Source organism: Lonchura striata, chromosome 9 (assembly GCF_050655825.1).
Source record: "Lonchura striata isolate lonStrDom1 chromosome 9, ASM5065582v1, whole genome shotgun sequence".
NCBI classification, from domain to species: Eukaryota; Metazoa; Chordata; class Aves; order Passeriformes; family Estrildidae; genus Lonchura; species Lonchura striata.
In genome coordinates, this window is record NC_140711.1 from 17,033,977 (window position 1) to 17,058,765 (window position 24,789).

The 24,789-nt window shown below is 42.8% G+C and overlaps 2 protein-coding genes across 2 annotated transcripts in view; one reads left to right on the forward strand and one right to left on the reverse strand.

Moving 5' to 3' along the window:
- Nucleotides 1–16,605, forward strand: part of TRPC1 (transient receptor potential cation channel subfamily C member 1) — a 66,694-nt gene extending 50,089 nt beyond the window's left edge. Inside the window, exon 20 of the transcript XR_014957205.1 lies at nucleotides 1,170–16,605. The gene's annotated coding sequence lies outside the window, so the exon portion shown is untranslated. The remainder of the gene's footprint in view (nucleotides 1–1,169) is intronic.
- On the reverse strand, nucleotides 13,213–21,180 carry PAQR9 (progestin and adipoQ receptor family member 9). The gene has a single exon (XM_021536929.4). It carries the CDS (start codon nucleotides 20,971–20,973, stop codon nucleotides 19,759–19,761), a length of 1,215 nt encoding a protein of 404 aa, XP_021392604.1. The 5' UTR covers nucleotides 20,974–21,180; the 3' UTR covers nucleotides 13,213–19,758.
- Nucleotides 21,181–24,789: the final 3,609 nt, after the last annotated feature.

Below are 24,789 nucleotides of genomic sequence, written 5' to 3' on the forward strand. Positions count from 1 at the left end.
CTTCCTGGGTTCTTCCTGCTGTTCATGCTGTGCCCTCAGTTGTCCTTATTCAGCACAGAGTCCCTGGCAAGAAAGTGGGTGTTGAATCACTGATGTTCCTGTGCAACAATAAATTGTACCAGGGCTGGGCAGTTCTGACTACAGGAATTACAACCAGTCCCTATGGCCTACTTCCCATCAGAGTACAGGGGTCATGGAATGTAAAACTAGGGCCAAATTATTTCACTGGTGGCTGGAACTCAGCTATTTGCCATGTGCATTACAATAGTGAGTTTACTTTTTCTAAGTGCTGAATTACTGCCCTGGGAGATGCACACATGCATTCCAGACCAGAATTCAGAGTCTAGCCTAATATTATGTTTTTTAAACACATCTGTGATCTATTATGTTGCTGGGTAATGATTTTCACAGAATCCTTGTTTTTAAATACGCAAAGAAATGTCACTGTCAATATCAGTCTCAGCATGGTATTGCAAAGAACACATCTGAGTACTAGATAAGTGCTTCTTGCTATGGAAAAATTATTACATGTCATTAAAATGTTAAAGGATTAAGGGGAAAAGTTATAAAATAATGGAAGGAACATACATGGAATTTTAGGGAGAAGTCTCTCTGGGACCAGAGATGTCTAGATAGTAGTAATTTTAGCTACAAAATGTATCAGAAAAGTAAGCTAAACACTGGAAAAGCATTATGGAAACAGCATTATGTGCCTATTTTAGATATAACTAGTACAAAAATGCTTGAAACTTATATCCAGTTCTAACTCAGCAGCAGCCATTTAGTACATTAGGAACCAAAAGTGCAGTTCCAGAATCAAGCAGCAGTTTATCTTTTTGTATTCCGGGAGTTGCTTGTTTTAATCCTTTCAAGAGCCTCTGACTAGTTTTGTTTTAGCAGTCTCTGAGGAAATTTCTCATATCCACCAAACAAAATAAAGGTCAGACTGAGTAAGTAATATTGTAATTTAATTTCAGTGTTCCTAAACTATACTTGACTTCAGATTGAACATGGACAATTGAGCACAGGCAACTGTTTTGAAAGAGTCTTTATGTTTAAATCCTTCTCCTCACTTACTGAAAGGGTACTTCAAGATGAGAAAAATCTTTCCAGAATCTAAGCCTGGTCTTTGGGCTTATTCTTGAGATAAGAGCCAAATTTCATTTTAGTCCCAGCAGAAAAGGAATGAAGACTGCCTGCCTCTACCACATAGCATTTTCTGGTGGATGGGAAGCATCTTTGAATAAGGAATCTGAGAATTTTCAAGGATTGGTGAGTATTTCTTTTAATTTCTTTTGTTACTTGTTCTGCAGTTCTACCTGTACTGCTGTAACTCTTCCACTTCAAAGCAATTATGCCTGGCATTCAGCGTGCATGAAAGGCTGATGCAGCTCTTGTGCTGTTTTATGTAATCCATCCTTTAAGAGGTGCAGTGCTTTGCCTGAGGTATGCTGAGCCAGCATTCCTTCATCTTTCCAGATGTACTGCAGTGCACTGATAATAATTATTCTGTGCAGTGTCAAATAGCAAGGAATTCCTGCTGTAAATAGGAGCAGATGTAGATATGTGATGTGAAGTATATAGATTCTTGAAAGGGCATGAGAAGAACTGATTCATATGGAGCTGAAGTGCAACCAATAGGTCATGATTATTATACTGTCTATCCACTACAACATCTCTGTATTCAGCTTTCCAGCTAAGTTTTCAGAACTCTGGGCTCTTAGGAACTTAAACCCTGCTGACATGTCTCTCTGCCTTGACACCACTCTAAAATGTTTGCTGGCCTGTCTCTTGGTTATCACCCATCTCATGGTTACAGGTTTTACCCAGGTAAAAGTGTGACTCTGGATTCCTTAAAAATTTTCTGTCATTATTAACACTGGAATCTCTTCTTAAGTACTCTTATTCAATTATCTCCTTTTAATGTAAGTCCAGTACATATAATTCAACTAAGTAGCTTCTGAACTCAGTGTACTGTGTCTCTGATGTGCTCTGGATTGTTATTTTCTGAATTTATATGTCGTGTTCACTTTTACATTTTCTGTAATGCAGAAGAAGACTCCAGTATCCATTTCCAGTCAAAGACTTAGACCCAAGAGGTTTTCACTGTAGGAAAGTGATGAGAGGTGTGATCCAAACTCAACAGGACTTTTGATTTTACTACATTCTTGTGTTCAGAGATTATTGTGAAAATTTTGACTCCATTTCCAAATTATTCAGCTACTTTGTATTATACAAGAATCAGGGGTTAAATCTGACACTTGATTTTGGGTAGTTTAGCAGTCTGTTCCACCCCTAATTGCAGTTTATTTGTTTTGGTTTAGTTTGGCATTTGAACTACCCTTAAAATATAAGTATATTTGCTAAACTGAAAGTTTTCAGTTAAGGAAAATGAAGTTTTTCCTGGCTGTGGATTCCCAAATTGCCCTGCCTTTCACAGAAACCCTTCACTCTATGACAAGGTATGCTTCAGAAAATTCACAGTTTTTAAAGCAGAAAGCAGAAATTATCTATCTGACCTTTGATTAGACTAAGATAAAAGGCATAGAATTTGTGGAGCCCATACTGGTAAACAAGATATTATTAGAAGACTTTCTAACTTAGGATGAGCTAATAATTGACAATACTTAGACAAGAAAGAAAATCTCAGTACATGGGAGCTGAATATGATTTTTCATATTTCTAAATGAAATTCAGTTTCCAAATTCAAATTAATTTGGTGCAAACTATTCCATTTAATGCTAATGAAGGATTTTTAATGGAAGTGGTTGTCAAGACAATGACACAAATTGATGTGCAAATCCCACAAAGAAAGTTAAGATTGCATTAGTGCTCCTGAAGAAGTCAGTGCATGCCTTACAAAATCTAACTCCTACCTGTGTTTGAGAGGAATTCTCCTCTGCTCTGCAAATTCAGGTTTCTGCCTCACAGCAGTGACCTGACCATCAGTCCCTTTCACTGGAACAGTCCCACTTTGTAAAAAATACTTAAATATTCATGGAGCCAGCTGGTGAGAGAAAAACAATGCTCTAGTCTGATGGTTCAGTAACCCTCCTGGGGAGGGTGGAGGTGTTAGTCTCAGTCCCAGTGAATGTGTAATTATTTATACAAAGTAGGACAGTGTCAACAGGAAAAATGACAAGTCCCATCTCCTAGAAAATTTCCTTGCAGGAATGGAGAAGTCTAAAGGAACAATAATGCATTTGCCAGAAATCTGCCAGGTATAGTTAACAACACTTAAACAAACTCTAAAAATAATTTACAGATTATTCCTGAAATAGCTAAGCTTTTGGATGAATAGATGTTCTTCCACATCTCTGAGACAGACCTTGTTCCTCATATTAAGTGAACAGGCCTTTCATCCTCCAAAGCAAAACAGCCCTTAAAATAGAAATCATTCAGAACATATTTTAAGAACTTAGCATCTCATAACATCATACCTCCATCCTTGCTCCTACTGACATCCATGGAAGGAAAGACAGTATTTATACGTCCCACAAGCAGATCTGTCTCTTGGAGAATGCTGCTATAATGGTTTGTGTCTGACAGGAATAAAGAACTCTTGAGCCCTGCCTGCCAGTTGAATAGCCCTGGCTGTATGGAGCTCTAGCAGTAATGTTTGTGCAGAGTCTTGCTGAAAGCATCGTGCAAGGCACGACTCTTTGGCACAAATGAGTTTTCACTGAACCAGCTAAAAGACAGACAATGTTTCAGACAGCAAATTCTCCTTCAGAGCTAAGGCAGAAGGAGCAAGCTTTAAGCTATGTGCAGGCTGAGGAGAACTGCTCTCGCTTTATCTCAATTTGTGAATTAGACAGTGTGCCACAATTTCCTAACATCTTCTTACAGTTTTATGAGTTTCTATAAGAGAACTCAAAAAAGCATAGGTAGTTCTAGTGCATATGCCTGACCTACCGACACCCAGCTTGACCAAACTGGCATCAGGAATTAGAAATTCACCACCTCTGGCTTTAAAAAGTGAATTAAAAAACCATAAGAGGTTTAAGCTTTAGTCATCAAAAATCAGAGCTGCCTGAAAATTGTTTTTAAAGCTCAGCTGTAAACAGTGTTGTAATAATTCATATTACAGTAAGTATAGAGTCATATCCCTTTTGTTAGTAATATGTTTTGCCAATAAAATGACTTTCATAAAACTAAAAAAATTCATAGTGTGAAAGGCCTTTCAGAGGAATGTATTATTAAAGCTCAGTAGTTTCTGACATCTGGAAAGAAATTCTGGACTGCAGAGCAATAAATGACCTGTAATCTTTAAAACATATTTTCAGATGAAAGATTTACAAAGAAAATTTTGAATGTTAGCTGCTGAAAAGGCAGAGAAAACTGTCTTACTCAGAGACGGATGGGACACAGCAGATTTCTGCATCTACACATCTTATGTAAAAGCTGTAAAGAACAGGCAGCTGTCATCAAGAGGCAAAAACCCACCAAGTGATATTGTGATGAATACTCAAAAGACTGGGGTGTCCTGCAGACTGTCCCTGGCCACGCGCTCACAGGAAAAAAGCTGTTCTCCTGGCCCAGGATGTGCAGGCAGTGCAGATATAAAGCCCTCTGCAAACTGAGTTTACAGCTGCCTGTCCTTGGGTGTCTGATCTGAGTTTTCAGACAGATTTCATTACTCTGTGCAGCCCTGCTCCTGCCTGTGGGCTGTGGCTGTGGCACACTGAGTGTATAACCTGTGTCCTTGCCTCAGCTCACTCTGGTGGTGGCCAAGGGTATAAGGCTGGGATGGCAGCACTGCAGAGCAGGGAGCGTGAGGCTGGCATCCCTGGGGAGCTGTGGCTGTGCAGCTGCAGGATACGAGTATGAAGGTTTTGCATTGTAGCTCAGAGACCCCTGAAGCCTGGCAGCTCTGCATCCTTTTTGTCCTTCCTGTTAAGTCTGTTGGTGTCACATAAATTCTCTGTAAGTTTAAGATAATTCTTAACTGGGCATTGGTGAGAACTGTAATGAACAGGGCTTATGCCTTTATTCATGTTCACTTCTTTATTAAAAGGATTAGCTGGGCAGGGGGCTTGACATGGAGCTCACCCACACTGCTGTAGCTTTTTCTGGTAGCCAAAGGGGGAGAAGGTGTGCAGAGCCTGTTCCTGGGGTCTCCATGGCACACTGGTAGCCAAAGAGTGAGGGGATGTGCAGAGCCTGCTGCCAAAGTGCAGCAGCAGCTGTCCCCTCTCCTGCCCTCCTGGGAACACCAGGAAGAGTTGCTCCTTTGTTCCTGCTTCCCACAGCCCCGTCCAGTCTGGTCCCCTGCAGGCTATGGTGACAGGTCAGACACAGACCAGGGATGTGGTTCCCTTTTCCCCAACCAGCTCACCCATCCAGCCCCCTCCACTGTGCCCAGCCTTCCATTTAGGGGTGTTTTCATCCCCAAAACCCCCTCCCATGATTCCACCGGTCTATTTTGCATCCCAATCCTAGTGTGGGAGGGGTTGTAGGTGATTCCCAGGAGCAATTAGCTAATTAACAGTTCAATGTTAGTACTTAGCTCAAGCTGAAGTGTCCCAGCTAGGCTGTTTTGTTCATAACAAGAACACTGCACTGTAACTCCAGCTGGACCAGAGAATGACTGCCCCCAGTAGTCAAAGCTGAGCAACAGCTTATAACTATGTTGTTTTATTTTGTTGACAGCTAGTCCCAAAGCAGCTGATACTTTTGCAACTTGATCTCTTCATGGAAGTAATTAAGGGAATGTGAGAATTTCAAGAAAATTCTTTCAGTTAAGGGATAATGGTCAAAGTTTTATTTCCCCCATTACATTTCTATTTCTTCTACTATGTTCCCATCATAAAATAAAAATCTTTGAATATACAATTATAAGTGAGATCTGAAATTAAAGATTTAGCCTCTATACACCCTGGAGATGGTTGTCCTTCCTACCTATAAAGAGCCATATGAAATCCCCAGAGTTCTGTTTTAATTTGTGTAAGAGGAATTGTAAACATGTCACTGAAACTCCCCCCCAAAACCTTCTGAAGAGTGCTGTAGATGAGAAAACTCCCTGTCATGTGAAGCCTTTCTATTTTTACCATGTCACTAGGAAGAGTCACTGTTTACTGTATTAGCTATAACCTAATGATTTATGTCCTGTGGCAAATCCAGGACTGGAATTGTTGGACAGGTTGTGGTGTTTCTATTATTACAAACCTGTTACATTTGACATTGAGCATAAAAGATGGAGCTCATACTGCAGAACATTTCTTATACTCCTGAGAGTAAATCCCAGCAGTTATTACCAGAAAAGATGCTGAAGCCTCTGAGTTCTCATTGATTGGACTTGCAAGTCGATCAGTCCTGTTGAGATATGTAAAATCTGTTGACAAAGAAATGATGACTGATATCCTAAGAATAAAATCTAATTACAAAACCAGTAAATCTTGCTATTGCCAGAGCAAATTCCTCAGACACCAGAATTTCACTCTCAAAGGGTATTTTGTATGTAGACAGGTTGTGTGTTGACTTAGTTTATATAATGTGCCTGAAACATCCAGAAAAGCTTTACCTATAGCTGGGCTGTGTGAGGAAATAAGTGCATTTGGTTTTCAATGGCCTGTCAGAATAAAATATGTTTTTACTGGATTTAACTGAATGTACAAGCATGATTGCATGTTGCCACATTTCGACTGTATTTCAAGTGGGATGTAGAGTTATTTACTCTTTTGTGCTAATACAACCAACTGTATGAAACAGGAAGAGAAGACTACTGAAAGGCCACAGGCAGTAAGTAAGTCACTTGTATGTCCTGCTGTGGCAGCAGCACATGTAGCTACACACAGATACATGAGCCTCAGGCAGGGCACCAGTGTGGCACTGACACAGGGAGCAGTGTGCTGAGCACAGCCTCACTGCCTGCTCCACCTTGGCTCTTTTCAGAGAGTTTCCACACACATTCAAGGCAGTTGTCAGTGTTCTGCTTGCAACAGAAGGAATCAGATCGCAAGAAATTTGGCTTCAGGCTTGAAATTTGTAAAGGGAAACAGATGAGATAGTGAAGTTGGGTCAGAAAGTGGGAAGAAATAAATGAAAGGAAGAAAGTTGTAAAGAGAGTTGAAAACACTTTGATGAGAAGCTACATATGCATCCATACAATAAGGCTGCTAACTTTCATAGCTTGTGCCAACACAAGATGTAGGGATCACTGGGCAGCTTGCACAGGAAGTCATAATACTGTAAAAATTTTCCATATGCTGGTGGACCAGATTTGCTCAAATCCCAACTTTGACAAGGGCTGTGGAGATCATCTAACAGCCTCAGACAGCAGCTCTGGATTGTGGCTGTGTCCAGAAGAGACTTATTTGAAAGATGAACAATGGACAGGAAAGCACAGCTGTCTCAAGGGTCCTGTATGATCTTTGGCATAGGTTAGGAGTGATGTGTCACTGGCTAAAATGAATGGGAGTTCCCCAGGAGAGCTGGGCATGGCAAGCCAGGAGCTGATGTCTGTGTCTGTCACTGAGACTGTGTCAGCTCTGCCCTACAAACAGCATAGCCAGTCCAACAGCTCCTGCAGGAAACTAGCACGCAGGGCTTGAATCATAGCACTGTTACAATATTCCAGTTAACACTGCAATGTTAGAGCCAAGAAGGGGACTGCAGCATTTCAGAAAGTACATTTTAATGCCCTAAGGTGTTGAAAAATTGCATGAAATATGTGTGTTGTTTGACATCAGCTGGGAATATGGTAGGCAGGTTCTATGAACACGGGTCAGTCTGAAACCTGAGTAGCAGAGAAAGAGTTGTTCCCATGCAGTAGGCAGCATGCTGTGCTGGCTGTGGCAGGGTGGTCATGGCATTGTGCCAGCCAGGTGTGCTGCCTCCTGGCTACCTCAGGCTTTACCAGGGCTCATCCATCTCACTGGGTCTGGGCCAGGAAGGAGCCATTTCTGAACTGATGACTTGCAACTGCTCAACTTTGCAAGGTGCAATCCTGCATAGGAAGATACTTTCAGATTTTCTTTTTTACTGTTTGCCTGTTTTGTTTCTTTGCTTGCTTGTCATGCTGGTTTTAAACTACTATATGAGTCTAATGAGTTAATCTGCATCTGCTGTGGTATGCATGTGATAAACGAAACAGATCAAATGAATTTATTTTAGTCAATATGTTTAAATAAAAAGTCAACATGGCAAGATGCATACTTTCACTCTGATTGATTTATGTTCAGTTTAAGTTCCAGGAATGTCTAAGAGAGTGGCATCATCCCCTTCAAAACAGGTTTGGTTTTTTTTGGTTGGTTTTTTTTTTTTTTTTTTTTTTTTTCTATTGGATTGTATCAGCAAGCCGCTGCCTGTAAAGCATTATTTTTGCCAGACGGCCAGATCTCCGTGCCAGCTTCTCCCTGAGAGTGTTCCATGGATGGGGCCCCGCGGCCGTGCCCAGCCCCGCTGCGGCTCCTGCCGGCGGCGCCGGCCCCCGGAGCCCGTGCAGCGGCTGCATCCCCGCGCACAGCGCCCTGCTCCTGCTCTCCGTGTGCATGTGCTGGGGCAGATCCAAACCATCTGAATTAACCGACATTTTTTGAATATATGTGAATAATTTGTTTGGCCTTGCTCATTTCAAGCTGAAATTGAGGATTCGATCCAACTCAGACCTCAGAGAGCAGAAGATCCTGAAATTGGCTGGAATAAACTAACACATTTGAAGCATTAGAAAGCAGGCATTCTTTATCTGTGCAGGACACACAGAGGATTTTTTTTTTTTATTCTGTGTGTGTTGTGAGGCTTTACAACAAGGTATTTATCCATCATAAACATACATATTCATTAAAACGTGGTTCTTATTTAATACATAAACATTACTTTCCTAGAACTAATTTGTATGTATCCACCTCTAACATGAAGTCCTTTTTTGGTCCTGGAGAGTCATAAAAGTGGTCTTTAGTGGTTGTATTCACTGAATGCTTTTATATTAAATGTAACATTTCCTGAACTTTTTCTTTGGGTATGTGCTGTTACTTCTTTGTTACATGACTTGCAAAAGAACACTCTAGTCCTTTTAATCTGTTTGTCCACTGGTTCCAGCCATGTTTATCCTCCTGCGGTCATATTTTTACATCAATTTATCTTTTTTTTTTTTTTTTTTTTTTTTTTTTTTTTTTTGTCATATAGTCTTTAAGCTCTATGCAGCAGCTTGAGGGAAACTGAAAATTTCTATCCTCTATATAATTTATCATTAATGTCTGAGTTAGAAAATGGGGTTTGTTTTCTTAAAACTGAATAACACCAGATCTTATCTAGGAAACTCCTGCGTGTTGACCTCAGTGTCCTCCATGGGTCTGCTGGGCACAGACTAATGTTGCAAAACTTTTTTCTGAGCAGCAGGCCTGAATCTCTCTATTCTGAGGTTCCCTTGGCACAGCAGGCAGGCAGGGCTGTCACTGCCTGGTCCTCAGGCTGCTTTGACTGGTGTGTGGGAGCTGCCCTGGTGGGATCAGGTGGCTCCGTGCCATGGAGGGACTGGTGCAGCACAGAGATGTGCTGTGCCACGCTGCATTCCTGCTGCAGCCTCTGTGCCAGTACTGCACACACGGATGTCATTGGGACATAGGAGGGGAAAAGAGCTTTTTACAAGTCAGAATCATTCTCCAGCCTGTTTGAGCCTTCTGGGCAAAATGCCAAGGGAAGAGAACTGAGACTGGTGCTTGTTTTGAATTTAGCTCAGGAATCACTTGAGAAGGGAACTGCGCTGCTGCTGACCTATTATAGTGCACATGGGAAGTCGTCACCTTAGAAGCTTCATTTACCTGCCTATTTGTTGCAGATTGTTTCTTCATGAACTAGCTGGGGGACTGAAATGGCTTTTGGAACAGAGTGATGAGTAATAAGTTGGAAGTCACTCATGTCTAGGACATACCTGGCAGTGTTGCCCTGACACTGAAATTAGAAATCATGACAGTTCCAGAGCCTGAAAATCATAATTATTTATTAGCTCTATGTGCATATTTGGCTAATGAATACCATTCATTGGATTTATTTGAAAGCAGCAATGAAGTGTGTTGGAAACTGCTAGGCGAACATCTAGTACTTTCCACAGAGAACTTGCACTTCAAGCTACAACTGCTGTAAAGGGGAGAGGGCCAGATTCACTGTGGGACTAAAGTAGCTCTGCTTGGAGAAAGTCACTGTAACTTTCAGAAGAGAAAACAGTGATTACTTCACTTGGTAATATTTGCAAGTCCACCAGTTCATTTGCTTAGTGCAAATCCATGTAAGAATCTGCCAGCAAAGTAAAAATCAATACATCTTTTAAACTCTGTGAGGTTAATTTTACTGGTTTTTTTTTCTTTTATAAGGAAGACTTCTAAAATGTCTTTCTGTCTTTTTTGTAGCAGCTGGAGACCTCAACCAAAGTATGTAGAGCACCATCACCTTTTTCATGTATGTAATTCAGCCTTATATCTGAATACAAGAATATATCATCACAGATTAACTGTAATGGAGGTATCTACTATTTGCCATTCATTATATCAATTCACTGTATTCTTTGGAATAATGGTCATCAGTAGAAGCAGATCTGAAGATACACTGTATATTCCCTCTGAGGTGATAGGGCTGCCAAATGCTATGCTAGCTGGGACTTTAAATAATATTCATTTAACCTGAACATTGCATTTTGAACAGGTTTCCCACTCTTGCAGTCTGTATCAGTTCTCTGATATCAGTTCTCTGTATCAGTTTACTGAACACAATTAAGTCAAATTGGTTTTTTTATTGTCCAAAGAACATCTGAACTTTAGAATAAAAGAGATGACATGCTTCTGTTAGAGCAGAATACTTATAGCTTGAAGGAACGTGCTCTATTGATAAGCAAAAAGGTGTTCTTCAGAGAATATTTGGCTTCTCTCTTTAAGTTTTGAGTCCATATTCTACAGACATAAATATTCTTTTTAACTATATTGGCTAGTGAATATATTTTTCAGTCCTCAGTGATTCTGCTTACTTAACTGTTCTAAACTGTTTCTTTTAAAGCTATGATCTTCTACTACACTACAAGAAACAATGTTTTGATGTAATTGGTACAAATGGAAACTCTGCACCTTTATTTCATTACTAAGTTGGTGCATTTCTGGCTATATATACTTTGCTCTTTGTTTTGTATTAAATTTTTTCAGACGATGCCCTGAGAGTGCTTTAAAGTGCTACAGCTGAGGAGGGAATGTGAGTCTTGGGTGCTGGATGTAGGCACTGCCTTAGGGCTGGATGGCAGGATCTGCTGTGCCAGACTCTTACTGGCAGCATTTCCCTGGCACTGTCTGCTCATTAGGGCTCTGCTTCTATAGCACACTTAAACACAAGGAAAAGTTCACCCTGCCAATGAACAAAGATAAACATATAGTCCTATTAAAGTTAAGCATGTGCTCATGAGATTCACTAAATTTTGGATAATGAGAGATGATGCCTGTGTGTACAAAGGTATCAGAGAAGCTGCCCCGGGGACCTGTTTACCTTTTGCTCATTATTTGTATTATTTCTGAGGGCTCCAGATACTGCTGCTTGTTATCCACCCCACTGACATTTCCTAGTTGTCCTTCCAAGTGCTGCTAAAAAGAAAAGCTGAGATTTTGGAACACTAGTGAGTGCCACAATTGAATTCCATAGCCCCAGGACTCTGGATGTGGAGAGACCAGCATATAAAGAGGGGGGAAAAAAATCAAGGATTTTTTTTCTTGTACATGTGGCATTGCCCAATTTCTCAGAACAGCAAAGGAGAGTGAGAGAGAATAGACATTTTCTAGCAAAGAGAATATACTATTGAAAAGTATGCTTAACACCAAAAATTAAAGAAAACTATATTTTCATGTTTCATCAGTCAGAAGGGACAGGAAAGGATTAGACCTTGGATGCAGGAGAGACTCAAATTAAAAACTGCTTGCTCTCCAAAAAGATAGTGTGACACGGTTATTTTGCTTCTGTAAAGCACACATCATGTACCCAAAGGCTGTGCTCCCTGGCAAGAGAAGTATTTCTAGCTCCCCACTAACAGAAGCATACTGCCACTCCTGATAAGAAATCTGCCTTGTAGTAGAGCGTTTCTGATGCAGAAAGTTCATCTGCAGTGTCTGCCCCAAAGGCTCTTGTCACTGCAGCCAAGATTTAGCTTTAGCATTAATGCTGATTTGCTCTATGTTTTTACCAGCTTTTAATTTTTAATGTGTTTCATCTCCACTCGCAGATCCCGCTAGCCTTTCATGATCCTATGATGAGAGAATAAAATCTGAAGGTAATTGTTGTGCGTCAGATGTTTCTTTGTTCCTCCTCAGATACAGTCCTGACTTTTAGGATCATTTGTCAGAGAAGTGATGTCATGGTAACAAAATATAGATTGCCTTCAGATTTCCAGTAGATTATTAGAGTAACTATGGATCCACCACAGCTGAAGGCTGAGGCACTGACCTCAATAAATTACCTGTCCTAGCAGCTGTAACTTTTGTTGCTTACCATTCTGCTCAGTGATTTGCCATCTTCACTGGCTTCATCTGTTTGGTGAGGTTTTCCTCCAGCATGTTCATGTCCAGCAGTCAGATCCAGAGTTTACTGATAACATTATGAAAACCCTCAAGTGTTAACAGGAGGATGCAGTCTTGTGAAGCATTTGTTTATTTGCAGGATGTAGTCTCGTGATGCATCTGCTTCTAAGAGGGCAATGGAGGTTTTTGCTGGGGTCATAAAATCCTTGAAGTCATTGCCACATTTCAAATAGGAAGTACAATAGGATATTCAAATAGGATGTCTGTGAATAAGAATCTCAAGAATTTTAGAATTTCGGAAGGAATTCTGCAGACCTCAGCTAGAAGATTCTACAGGTTTCCATTGTGTTCGGTTCTTTTCACAGTTATCAGGGGAGCCTGCAATTATGTTGGGATACATCCTGTCCTGCTGAATTTTGACAGAAAAGGCTTAAGGCAGATACTTTATGTAATTGAAGTTCACTGAATGCTTTTCGGTGCCTGACTTGGACTGAAAACAGTATTTTGCCATCCTACTCTGCCAAATAGGAACCTTTACTTAATGCCAATTAGCCCTCTTCATTTTGCAGTCAATATTTTGCTGATTGTTTACACTGCTGTTGCTACCAATTTCATGATTTTTCAGGGAGCACTGTAGGCTGAACACTAATCTTCTAATACATACTAATATATTAGATCTTAATGTAACAGGGATGTCTATCATTAATTAGTTAGCAGAGAACTAAAATGGCAAAGAAGGCTATTTTATTGCTTTAAAATATAAAAGACAATGAAATGGCAATGATACTTTTGCTAGTATAGTGTTTTCAGAAATACCAACACCCCTATACCCCTTTATATAAGAACTGAGCACTCTTGTACTCATGCTAACATCACCTGTGTTTGAAGAAAACTACATTCAACACATTTCTGATCCTACAGGTGTCACAGTAAATTATACAAAGAAATGAGAAAAACTTTTATAAATTCATTTCTGCGAAAATTAACTCAGAATCAACTTTATTTATAGATCACACCCTTTTTTTTTTGCTAAAAATGCATAGTCATTACATATACAGTAGTCAGCATCCAAAAGTACAAAGAGTAAATTTTCAAACCCTCCCAATAGACCCACACAAAAATCACACTTTTTGTTCATTGCATGCACAGCCCCTTAAATGTGATACCTCCTACTAAAGCGTGCTTGAACCTCTAGCAGACAGAATTGACTTGCTATAAACTGTTTATCTGTACTATTAACCCCCAGCTACAACTACAAATCCTAAGGCATTCCCATGAAGTAGCAAAGCCTTACATCAGAATCCTCCATGTTCTGAGTACAGCCCAGGAAGCAATTGCTCTGAAAGCAGAAATCTGCTGGTGGAGTTTCCTTCCAGGCAATTTTAAGCAAAAGCCTGCTTCCTTTGTCTTGGTCAATAATTTATTACTGAATTCAGTGGAATGAAGCAGCATCTATCTAAGCAAGATGTGAAAATTATTTAACTTAATTCCACACCCAGCTCCAAGACACTATGCGTCTTGAATGGAGGTCTGTGTCTTTCAGTGCATGTGACACTACCATCCTGCATCTTATCTGAGGAGAAGAGAATAAAGTTTCAGCTGTAACTTGGGTGTTGGTTATATAGCTCTGACTCAGAGGTGTCTAACAGAAGCTAGGAATATACTTGTATATAGGGAGAATTTCTAAAGGTACAGGCCTTGACTAACAAATCACTGAAACCCTTTGATGTCGTCTTTTTTCCCCCCTCAGCTACTGCTGCCAGTTAGAAAAGCTCTTAAAAACATGGTCCTCTTCTCAGTGGTGCTTTTTGTTATCAGCCCTTCCAGCTGATGGGCAGAGTGGGTTAGTAGAATGATTATTCATACTTGACAGAGTACATATACTTCTTGACAGAGTACATATATGTGGTCAAAAGATCCCAGTTCAGATTTCACTCAACCATAAGATAAACTCCATGTTGTTGGTTTTGTAGAACAGGAGGGAAAAAGAGAAAGTTGTTTGAGCAATATAATTTTATATTCTCAAATTATTACATTTGTTTTTCTTAAAAGCTTCATTTACTTCAGGTCTTTTTACTCTGGTAAGAAGTTTGACGTAGTTCAAAATTCCCAATGGCAACTGAGACATAATCATAATCTTGCAGACACTGATGGGAAATCCTGCTCCATTGTTTCATAGTAACTGGAACACAATCCATGGCTAAATGAACAAGGAGGCCTCGTGGGTGTTACAATGCCCCTCAGTACAAGTTACCAGTGAGAATTTCTGAAGAAAAGTGTACATAAGTCATGTATGTTTTCTCTTTACTCCTGACCCTTAAGCATTTAGTCAGCCTGTTTAATACTGCCTGGGTCTTGATTGGCCCCCACTTGAGCCAGTGGAAATTTTGCCATCAGCTCCAAAAGAGACGGGATGTGAACATCCTAGGAGTATGGCAATGACAAGGGTTTGTCCCAAGAGTTCACAATCTGGAAACGTTCATGTTCCTCTCCCTGTGAGATGAGGAAAAATACAACATTCTCTCTGCTGGAGTTCAGTAGTATTTCTTAGCACCTGGGAGGGTCTTTGCATTTTTAAGTGCTTTACAAACATTTGCTAGTCTTCAGAGCAACCCTGCGAGGTAGGTAAGGTATATTCTCCCCATCTTACAGATGTGGAAACTGAGACACAAAGGGTCAAATTCAACCCTGGTACAATTCCAGTGTTTCATATGAATTAAAATTCATTCAAAATGAACACAGTTTAAACAATTTGCCCTAGATTACAGAACAGATAGTGGCAAAGCAAGGATAAGAACCCAGGAGTGCCTGACTCCTCAGCTTGTTACTGGCGACTTGGTCATTTTTACTCTCATAGGTAATGAAAAAACAGATTAATCTGGGCAATTACTACAGGTATGACTTGCTTCTGTAAGGCATGTGGATGGTAATCAACTGAGCTTAGTGCAATAATGCTCTATGAATGTGCTGCCTCAGAATTTACTTAAACATGAAGTAAAACTTTCATACTATCATTTTCTGCAGGTGCACTGTTGACAAGAACCTGACACAGTAGCTGGATTCAGCAAATAAATAATAAGCATAACACTTGGACAACTAAGCAGAATTATTATTTTAGCAGAAAAACTGAACATACTTCTACTTTTAACTGCTACATTTCTACAAATGCAGCATGCAGATGAAACCTTTCCCTTTGTTTCCAAACTATAGATTCCAGTCTTGCTAATGAAGCTGCTCAGAGCTTCACAGATATCCTGGATAGTGACATTCAAATGAACACACTGCAGAAAAAATACTATATCACCACAGAACACAGGGTAGTGATTACAGATGAGGTTTATCGATCTTACAGGAAGATGATAAGCTTGAAGCTCACAGGCTACTGAGAAGTGCCCAGAAGCCAGGCTTACTGAATATATGCCAGTGTAGATTGCAGTTCTAGGCACGTGCTGAATGCAAGGAGGGGTTTCTGTGCCACCAACACTCTGGGAAGTGGCCCCAGAAACAGTCACTACACTTCAGCACAGGTGTGTCAGTCTGGAGGTCAGTGCTGGCCAAACACAGACAGACACCCAGTCATTTACAGGCCACCCCCCTGTGCTCCAGTCCCCACCTTGGCTCCCACCCCCATATAGATTCTACTACAAAAGGCCTGAAAAGCCTTTTTGGTTTTAAACATGAGCTGTGGAATCCACAGCGTAGATCTTATGGCAGGTTATAAAAACATTATGACACGTACTTCTGCAAGCATGTTAGTTTTCTAGGATTTCCTTATGCATCTAGTCTGCAGGTTAGAGCTCTTGTCTGAGCTCTGGACATGCTTACACGCGTTCTTCAGCCATGTGCTTTCACACCAGAAAGTTATCCTGCACCCTTACAAGTCACACAAATGCTGACTCACTTCTATGTGAGCAAATTCAAGCACTATAATTATAGATATCTTGTTCCAATTTTAATATTTTTATCTCATCTTAGTTCCGTCCATCAGACACAGCAAATGGAACTATTATCTGCACACATGTCCTTCACTGAATAGACACAGACACTTAGGCACTCAGGTAACATTTCCCTAGATATTCTCCACACTTACTGTACCTCTTTAATTTGTAGTCACATTTTTTTAAATAAAAAACAGACAAACAAAAATCCATGAATTAGAACTCTTAAATTCTAATCACATCTCCCTGTAGCCATTCATTCTGGATTCAGCAGCCTGCTTACAGTGGCTCAGACAGCAGTGCTTGCAACTAGCCTTTACAAATAATTCCATGAGGTGCTCAGGCATGGGCCTAAACAATTCACCAACAGAAACTTCTGAATGAAGCAATATTATTAATATCAGAGCCAGGTACCCAATCTTCAGTGTGACTGGGGCTCACAGGCAACTCTTGTAACAGCAGTAAGATTCCAGTAAAATTGCAGTTGGTTGCAATCCAAACTTCATACTGTTATCTGTCGTTGAGATATATATAGATGACCCTGTGTGGCCTAACTCCAAATATCAAATGTATTTATACAAGTTAGCAACAGCCATTTTTGACATCGCCTCTTGAGATGTCCTTTACATTGTGACTGACAAGCACAAATATAATTCATTATACAGTATGCTTTAAAAGCCTGGTCTTTTACATTTGACTTTCACTGTTTGTTTCTGAGCTGCCTTCTAGTGCTGAGGCTTGATGTCCCCAAGATTTATTTCTTAGTTTTTAATTGCTAGTTGGATGAGCTAGTGGCATCTCCCAGGCAAACCCTTTCTACATAATTAGTTTGGATGAGTCATTGGGCTCTAACTACTATGCCTCTATTATTTTAATTTGAATACAGCCCATCTCAAAGATTTTTGGCCTCTTTTTGCAGTTGTGGAAATTCATAGCATGACATGGTTGCAGGTCTTGATCCACTGGCTTTCTGTTGTGAGTTTTCAAGGGTTTCACAACATTAAAGCACATTTCAAGAAATAACCTTGTTGTGAACCAGCCACCTCTCCCAGTGGTGCAGATGATTTTCTGCTTTGTTGACAGCTGAAGAAAGCAATGCTACGTTTATGACAAAACTTAGTGAAAATAGGTGAAATTTAAAATACTTAATGTAGTTTTCATTTTCTTTTCATGCAGGTTGGCAAATGAAAACTGAACACAGCCACTCACACAGGGCCATGCAGTTTTTTTTATGGCCCAACAGCAGTAACTCAAGAGCCCACAGCTTGGGAACTGCTACTTCAGATAATTATAGTCTATCTCCTTAAAAGACATCTGACCCTTCCAGAAATGACATACCAGCAGAACTGTGGCTGGAAAAGAGTATATATTTTTGTTAGTCCATTTTCATCATTCACAAAGAATCTAAAATATTAAACCCATTATACTTAAAATGGGTTGAGATAAAAGCTAAATTGAGGGGGTTTAATTTTCTTTTAGCTTATGCACTTCAGTTGAGAAATTTTCTTGAAGTTGTTACATTGGTAGAGGGCATATCAGTTATTGGGTCTGTGATGACTCTGACCCATGTTAAAGATTTGACTTTACAATCCCTGGCTACAGTCTTTCTTATATTCCCATTTTAAACAAAGGCCACTTTCTTACAGATTAGGACTGGACTCAAACATTGTCTTGGGATTCAGATGCTATGTCCATGAAAATGGGAGACTCAAGCAGAAATACACTTCTACAATAGGAGCTGAGTAAAACAGCTACTACACTATTACGCAGTCTGATACAAGGATTTGCTAAGGAAGTACCACCCTTCTTTTAACAAAGGGTTACACAAGTAATTTCTCACCTGAACTTCGACTGGTAAGTCCCTTGTGTAACATTATTGCACTTGTTCTGTCAGACGAAAGCAAAATTTATCTGCTTAAAATCTGCACATGGTTTACAAAAATGTATCTAGAGAGTAAACTCAGACTACACTTAGCTCTTCGTTGTTTGAAAAGGATAATATATGGGTTGCTCTGAAAAGATACTACTTTGGAAAACACTTCCTAATTCTTGTCTTTGAGCTCCCCCAAAGCTTCTGAAAGAGGACTTCAACACATCCAGCTGAACCACAACTAATCAGAATAGGAAAAAGTGGGGAATGACAAAAAAGTGCCAGTATCCAGTACTTTGTAGAGCCAGATTTTAGGTGCTGAGCTCAGATTCAGCAGTACTGTATTCTGCAACTAATTTTAGGATAGTAAATATGACAGTGCTCTAATTAAAGAGCAGTAGAAATTAGTTCTATGTAGTTTTTTAAAAGATCCAGAATGAGATCTCATGCATCAGTTACTCTTCACATCCACAGAACTCCCACCGAGCTTGGCAGGGGTTTATAGAAAGTCTGGCATCTGACTTTGACTCGAGAGGACTGGTTTGGGGGTGATTTACCCAGGAAGATAAAGGGGCCCCTTAGCAACTCCCTCAGCACAACAGATGTTCCTGACATGCTGAGGGAAGAGCCATTCCATTATGCAATGTCCTTCTTCCTCTGCCCCCATTCCAAACCAGTTTGACCCCTTTCTGGTTTGATTACTTTACATATCCTTCTATTTTATTTTAGTATCCGAGTGGCTACACCAACTACACACTGGCTAATTAAAGTCGCTCCATTAACTGGTAATTCTGTAATCGTTCACAGCTCTCTCTCCTAAATCTATTGTTCCCTGGCTGAAAAGGCTGCAAGAGCTTAGAAACTATAGATAGCTATCGATTTGCTTGCATTTAAAATCCAGTATGTGGCTGCAAAGGCCTGATACAATATCAGAGAGGAAGATAAATGTCAGTGCATAATCTGCTAGGAAATTTCACATAGGAGTTGATTAAAAGTCTATGAGAAATCATTGCACAAATGTCTTCAGGTGTATACATATATATACACATATATGTAGCTAATAAATATATAGCTAGATATATAAATATATATATATACACAAAGCTAGATTAGACATAATTGTTATGAAATTAGTAAGTGGCATTCACCATTCATGCATTCTTCCTAGTAGCAGAGCTAAATTATTTCAGCTTATACTCTAAGCAGCAACATACCAGTAAGCATTTGCTTGCTTCCCCTGGTAACCTAGTAGTTTAAAGAGCACGAGCAGTTCTGCCATGGTCATTTTCTCCATCGAACCTCCATGAAAGGGACCTGGCTCTTCCACAGGTGGGTTTCTCACAGCTTCTTCAGGACATGGTGGGTCTGGTCTGAGGGCCACCAGTCTGAAGATCATCGGCCCAAGCACCTCCAGGCCAAGGGTCCCTGGCACTGGTGGTCGCTGTCCCGAGGGTCGCCGGCCTGGTCAGTCCTGCTTGCAGAGGTCTGCAACGTTGAGGAACCTCCTGACGACCACAGCGAGGCAGACGGTCAGGAGCAGCATGTACCCCACGGTGCCTAGGTAGGTGGGGGCAGCCAGGGGTGCCTTGAGAAACTCAGCCAGCCCATCCTCCACGTAGTGCACCTGGTCGTAGATGCTGAGGAAGGTGAAGATGTGGAAAAGCTGATGGCTGTGCCCCACGATGTCGAAGAGCCCCGGCTGGATCCGCTCGGGGATTTTGCTGACGTTGAAGAAGGCGGCCACCAGCAGCCAGAAGTAGCGGCGGTAGAAGTAGACGAAGAGCGTGGGGTTGCGAGCGCGGAGGTCGAAGAGGAGGCTCTCCAGCATGATGGGGCAGGCCATGCTGAGCGGCATGGCGAACACGAAGGTGCGCACGGCGAAGGGGTAGGCGCAGCAGGCGGCGCGGCTGCGGCAGCAGGCGGCCGTGCAGCCCACGGCCAGCGCCAGCGCCACGGGCAGCACGAGCACGCGGTAGGCCGCGATGGGCAGGCTGCAGTCCAGCTGCCAGCCCAGCCGCTGCTGCACGTAGCGGCTCATGGCGCCGGCGTCCAGCAGGCTCAGCCCTGGCAGCAGGTAGTAGGAGTAGGCCACGGTGCTGGCGAAGCCGTAGTAGCTGATGGAGGCGTAGTCCAGGTAGAAGAAGGTGGCGCGGAGGCGCGGGGAGAGGCAGCTGAAGAGGTGGGCCGTGCAGCTCATGGCGAAGGTGAGCAGCACCCCCGAGGCGTAGCACCAGAGGGGCAGCAGGGCCGGGTGGTGGAAGGGCACGTCCCCGGCGCCCCGCAGCAGAAGCAGCCGCCCGAAGCGGCTGAGGAACAGCAGCAGTGGGATGAAGTGGGTCCAGAAGTTGAGGGTCTCGTTGGTGGGCTGCAGCACCGAGGCCAGGCACTCCTGTGCCGAGCAGTGCAGCCGCCGGTAGCCCGAGAGGATGAAGCACTCCACGAAGTCCTCGGGCACCTCGTCCCACCGCAGCAGGGCGGCAGGGCGAGGCGGCGGCGGCGCCGCCTCCTTCTTGTCCCCATCGCCCGCCGGCATGCTGCCGCTGCCCCGGCCGGCCCCGGGCCCGCCGCCTCGCCGCCGACCGGGCGAGGCAGAGCCGCTGCGCCCGCAGCCGCCGGCGGAGGATCCGCGGTAGCTCTGCGCCTGTCCGCCCCCGCCGCCGCCCCCGGCAGCATCACTCATTGCAGCACGGGCAGTGGCAGCACCGCCGCGACTCCTCCCGCCCCGCCGCCCGGCATCGCGGTAACTGGAAACCGGCGGCGCATCCAGCGCTCCCGAGGAGCGGGAAGAGACGCCCCCGCCGCCCCGGGTAGGGTTTCCCGGGGTGGGAGGCGCTGGACACCCGAGCCGCCGTTAATGATTGATGCGGCCGCAGCGGGGGGGCGGGTCCGTGGGAGCCCCCGCGGCGCGGCGTGTGGCCGGACCGCAGCCGCGGCGCCCCTTCCCGGGCGCAGGGTCAGCTGGCACCGGCGCTGCTCGGTGCGGGGCCCGCCCGCGGGGCTCTGCTGCTGTGAGGAAGCACAAAGGGGGCACCGGGGCGCCCGCCCAGCCCCGAGCGCGGCTGCGCCCGCGCGTGCGGCAGGAGCCGGGCGGGAGCCCCGGGAAAAGGGAGACGGCCCCGCGGGGCTGGGGGAGCCCGGGGCGCCGCAGACCCGACAGACACCCCTAGACAAGGGACGGGTGGCAGCTGGTGGCGGTCTGTCCTGTGTGCTTCGGTAAGGCCGCTGAGACCTGATTTCTTTGGTGGCATTATCTCATGCGGTGAATGCAAACGTTATTTTAGGCTAAACTTTCCCGGCCAGGCTGCATGGGTGAGCGTCACTGGCACGCACGGCACCCACCTTGTCTGCGCGCTCCGAGCGGGGCGGCTGGGAGGGACACTCGGGAACGGCGGGCAGGAGCTGCTCCGTGTTGATCCTTAGACAAATCCTACACTTATTGTCGTCGCGGTTATGCAAGCAGCACAGTTACATAATCAGAATATAAAAATACGGGGGAAAGCGCTGTAAGGGTGTTACTGTTCCTAAAGGCATCTGAAGGAAATAGAAGGTAAGTCACTTATGCAGGTACAGGTAGGAACCCGACTAAGGGATTGCTCTCTGCTGCTTCAACGTGTTTCCTTTTTGTTTGTTTCAGATGGTCTTCAACATCCACTAGCTCTTGGTTGCCAAAAGTACATTTTACATGTTGATATTCAGATACATGCATGGTCACATGGTATAAACTGAAGTCAAGTGTAATTAAAACATTTTGTTCAAAGATTTTGATTATAAGCGTCTATTTGGTAGTGAATGAGGACAATGTGAAAAATCTTCTGAACAAGGGGGTAATCAGAAATAAGTTTTTTTTTTATATTAGCAGAAAGAAAGTCTTAAAAGTGTGTTACTGAAAGTGATTTTAAATGCATTTTTCATTAAAAAGTAGGGCAGACTGGTGACACTGTTTATAATCTTTATAAAAATTACACAGGAGACCTGCTAAGAAAATAAACATAACTGAACAGTGCTGAGAAGCCAAAATGAAGAGCAAAATATTAAACAAAAGACATTTTTCAGCTAGCAGGCCTAATATGCCCCAATATCCATGTATTTTAGAGGGGGTGCGTGCTGGAGTGCAGGGTCACAGCAAGTGGACACTCCTCCGGGAGTGACTGACAGAGCTCTGCCTGCAGGGAGCCTCAGGAGTGAGCAGGGCCCTGCTCCTCGTGGGTCTGCAGCATGGGATTTAGGGAGAGGAAAGGCTTTTGGGGGTTACTGGAAACTGCTCAGCCTCTGGTAGAGGTCAGGCTTCTCATGGTGCTGTTCTTCACTTGAGAGGCCACAGTGAAGAGGGGACAGGCCAGATGCTGGACTGGGTGCTGCATGCCTGCAGAGGCAGGCGGTGGGGAGGGGGCTGTTTGCTAAAGAACACCTGGCCCTGCCCTGCTCCCAGCACACCACACATGCAGGTGCTCCCAGCAGGGCTGTGGTGATCCTGTGTCTCAGTCCCATTTGGCAGTGAGATTGCCATTTGTGGTGGTCAATGCCACTGCATGCCCTACAGTAGAGGGCCAAAGTGACCGTGATCTTCAGTCTCTCTCATCGAGGTTAGATAAGAAGGGGTGGTTGACTGAATGCAATCAGGTTTTAGACCTGCACTAAAGAAGCTGTTGGAAAGCCACCAGCAGCTGTTGCAACAGATGGTGTCTAGAGAAGGACAGCATCCGCTGCTGATTGGGACCTGCTGGCCTTGCAGCGGCAGCAGGGCTCGTTCGACACGTTCTGACTTTCCTGCAGCCTCCTGACGTTCAGGGATTTGGGAGGCTTTCAGGCCTCGTGCCTCAGGGAACTCCAGGGTATGGCCTGGCTGCCTGGGAGAGATGCCCACTGGGTTTGTGGCCCACTGGGGCAGCCCAGGCTGGGAGGAGCAGGAGGGGCTTGCTTGTGACTCAAGACTGACAGTTCTGCTGGACGCTGGACTGTCTGGCTGTTGGTGGAGGTACACACTCATGCTTTAGCAGCCACATTTATGGAACTCATTGCTAATGATCTAAGTCTTTTGCTTACTTCCAAGGCAGGCTCCTCACAGGGAGAATGATCTCTGAGGACAGCCTGGGCTTTCATAAAGACTACTGCATACATATTACAGTGAGTTGAGTATTCTCCTCCCAAGCCAGCTGTGGGATAGAGTGCAGGGAACCTTACAATTTGAAGCACTTACAACCTCAAAATAGCCTCTTATTCATATGTAGTCCATCAAAGTTAGTATTACATGACTATTATGTGGTAAGCCAGGGAGAATCAGGACATCTGGAGGTCACAGAGAGGAGTCCACGTAATATAGTGCATGAAGAGCCTCTCCATTTCTCTAACCAGAGTTTATATTTAGAAGGGCATATTTAGAAGGGCATGGTCAGAATATACCATGGTTAATCCTACCATGTGTAGAATTTTCTACAGGCTTTATCTCCAAATAACCTTTTAGAAGACTCTTAAAACACTGATGAAGGTACTGCCTAATGAGGTAAGTAATGGAAGCTAATGTTAATCAGTGGTGGATGAAGACTCAAAGGAAAAGATGTGCTGAAATACCAAATGGGAGTTTGTTTCTGCATTATACTTTTGTTTTATTAAATGGTGAAGTCATTTCAGAGGTGTTATTTTGTCTGAAATATCAAAAGCCCTAAAAAATATTCTAAATTACTTCAACCCTACTGAGTGAAATTATGCCTTTCAGTTAGAAAATGAAAAAATAAAAGCTAAATGCATGTTTTGCACTCAAACATACTCAGCACACTAGGGAAGAGGTTGTACATAGCCCTCCTACTATACATAGCTTTTTTTGAATAAAAAAACTAATTTAAAAAAACTTAAAAAGAGAGAAAGTCCTAATGTGAATATGCAGTGATGATGTTTGGAAGATTTAAGATGCTTTTGAAGATAAACCTTTAGCATCACCCAATTCAGCTCACTCTGGCAAATATCACTCTTAGTAGCACCTGCTTGACTTAATCCTCTACCATACAATTCCATCTGTATAATACCTTTTTTCATTTTGTATATTCACTTCTAAGACAGATTTTGATGATTTCTTTCTCAGTGAGAAGTTTTATCCGAGTGAAAACATCTACTGTCTTTGTTTCCTCTGGATTTTTTTCCTGCATGGAAATCTTTTTAGTAACTCTGTTGTGACATCTTCCATGGAACCCCACTAAACAAGAGAGAGGGTAGAATTTGGCTCTATTTAAAAATAATAGCTATTAAAGAAAGGGAAGCTTTAGCTTCATCTAACTTTGCTGTACCTCATGGTTGCAAACATGTGAGGAAATACATCTGAAGAGATAGAAAAATGGTCCTTTTGTTCTGTGTTGTATTTTTTTTTCCCCCTATCCTTTCTTGAGCGTGTATCAATCTCTTGCAAATAATGGTTTGATGGGTAAATTTTTACTGTAGTGATTACAATACTTTGTAATAATTGAGTAGACACTGTGTTTTGGTCTAATACTGAAGCAATTAACTT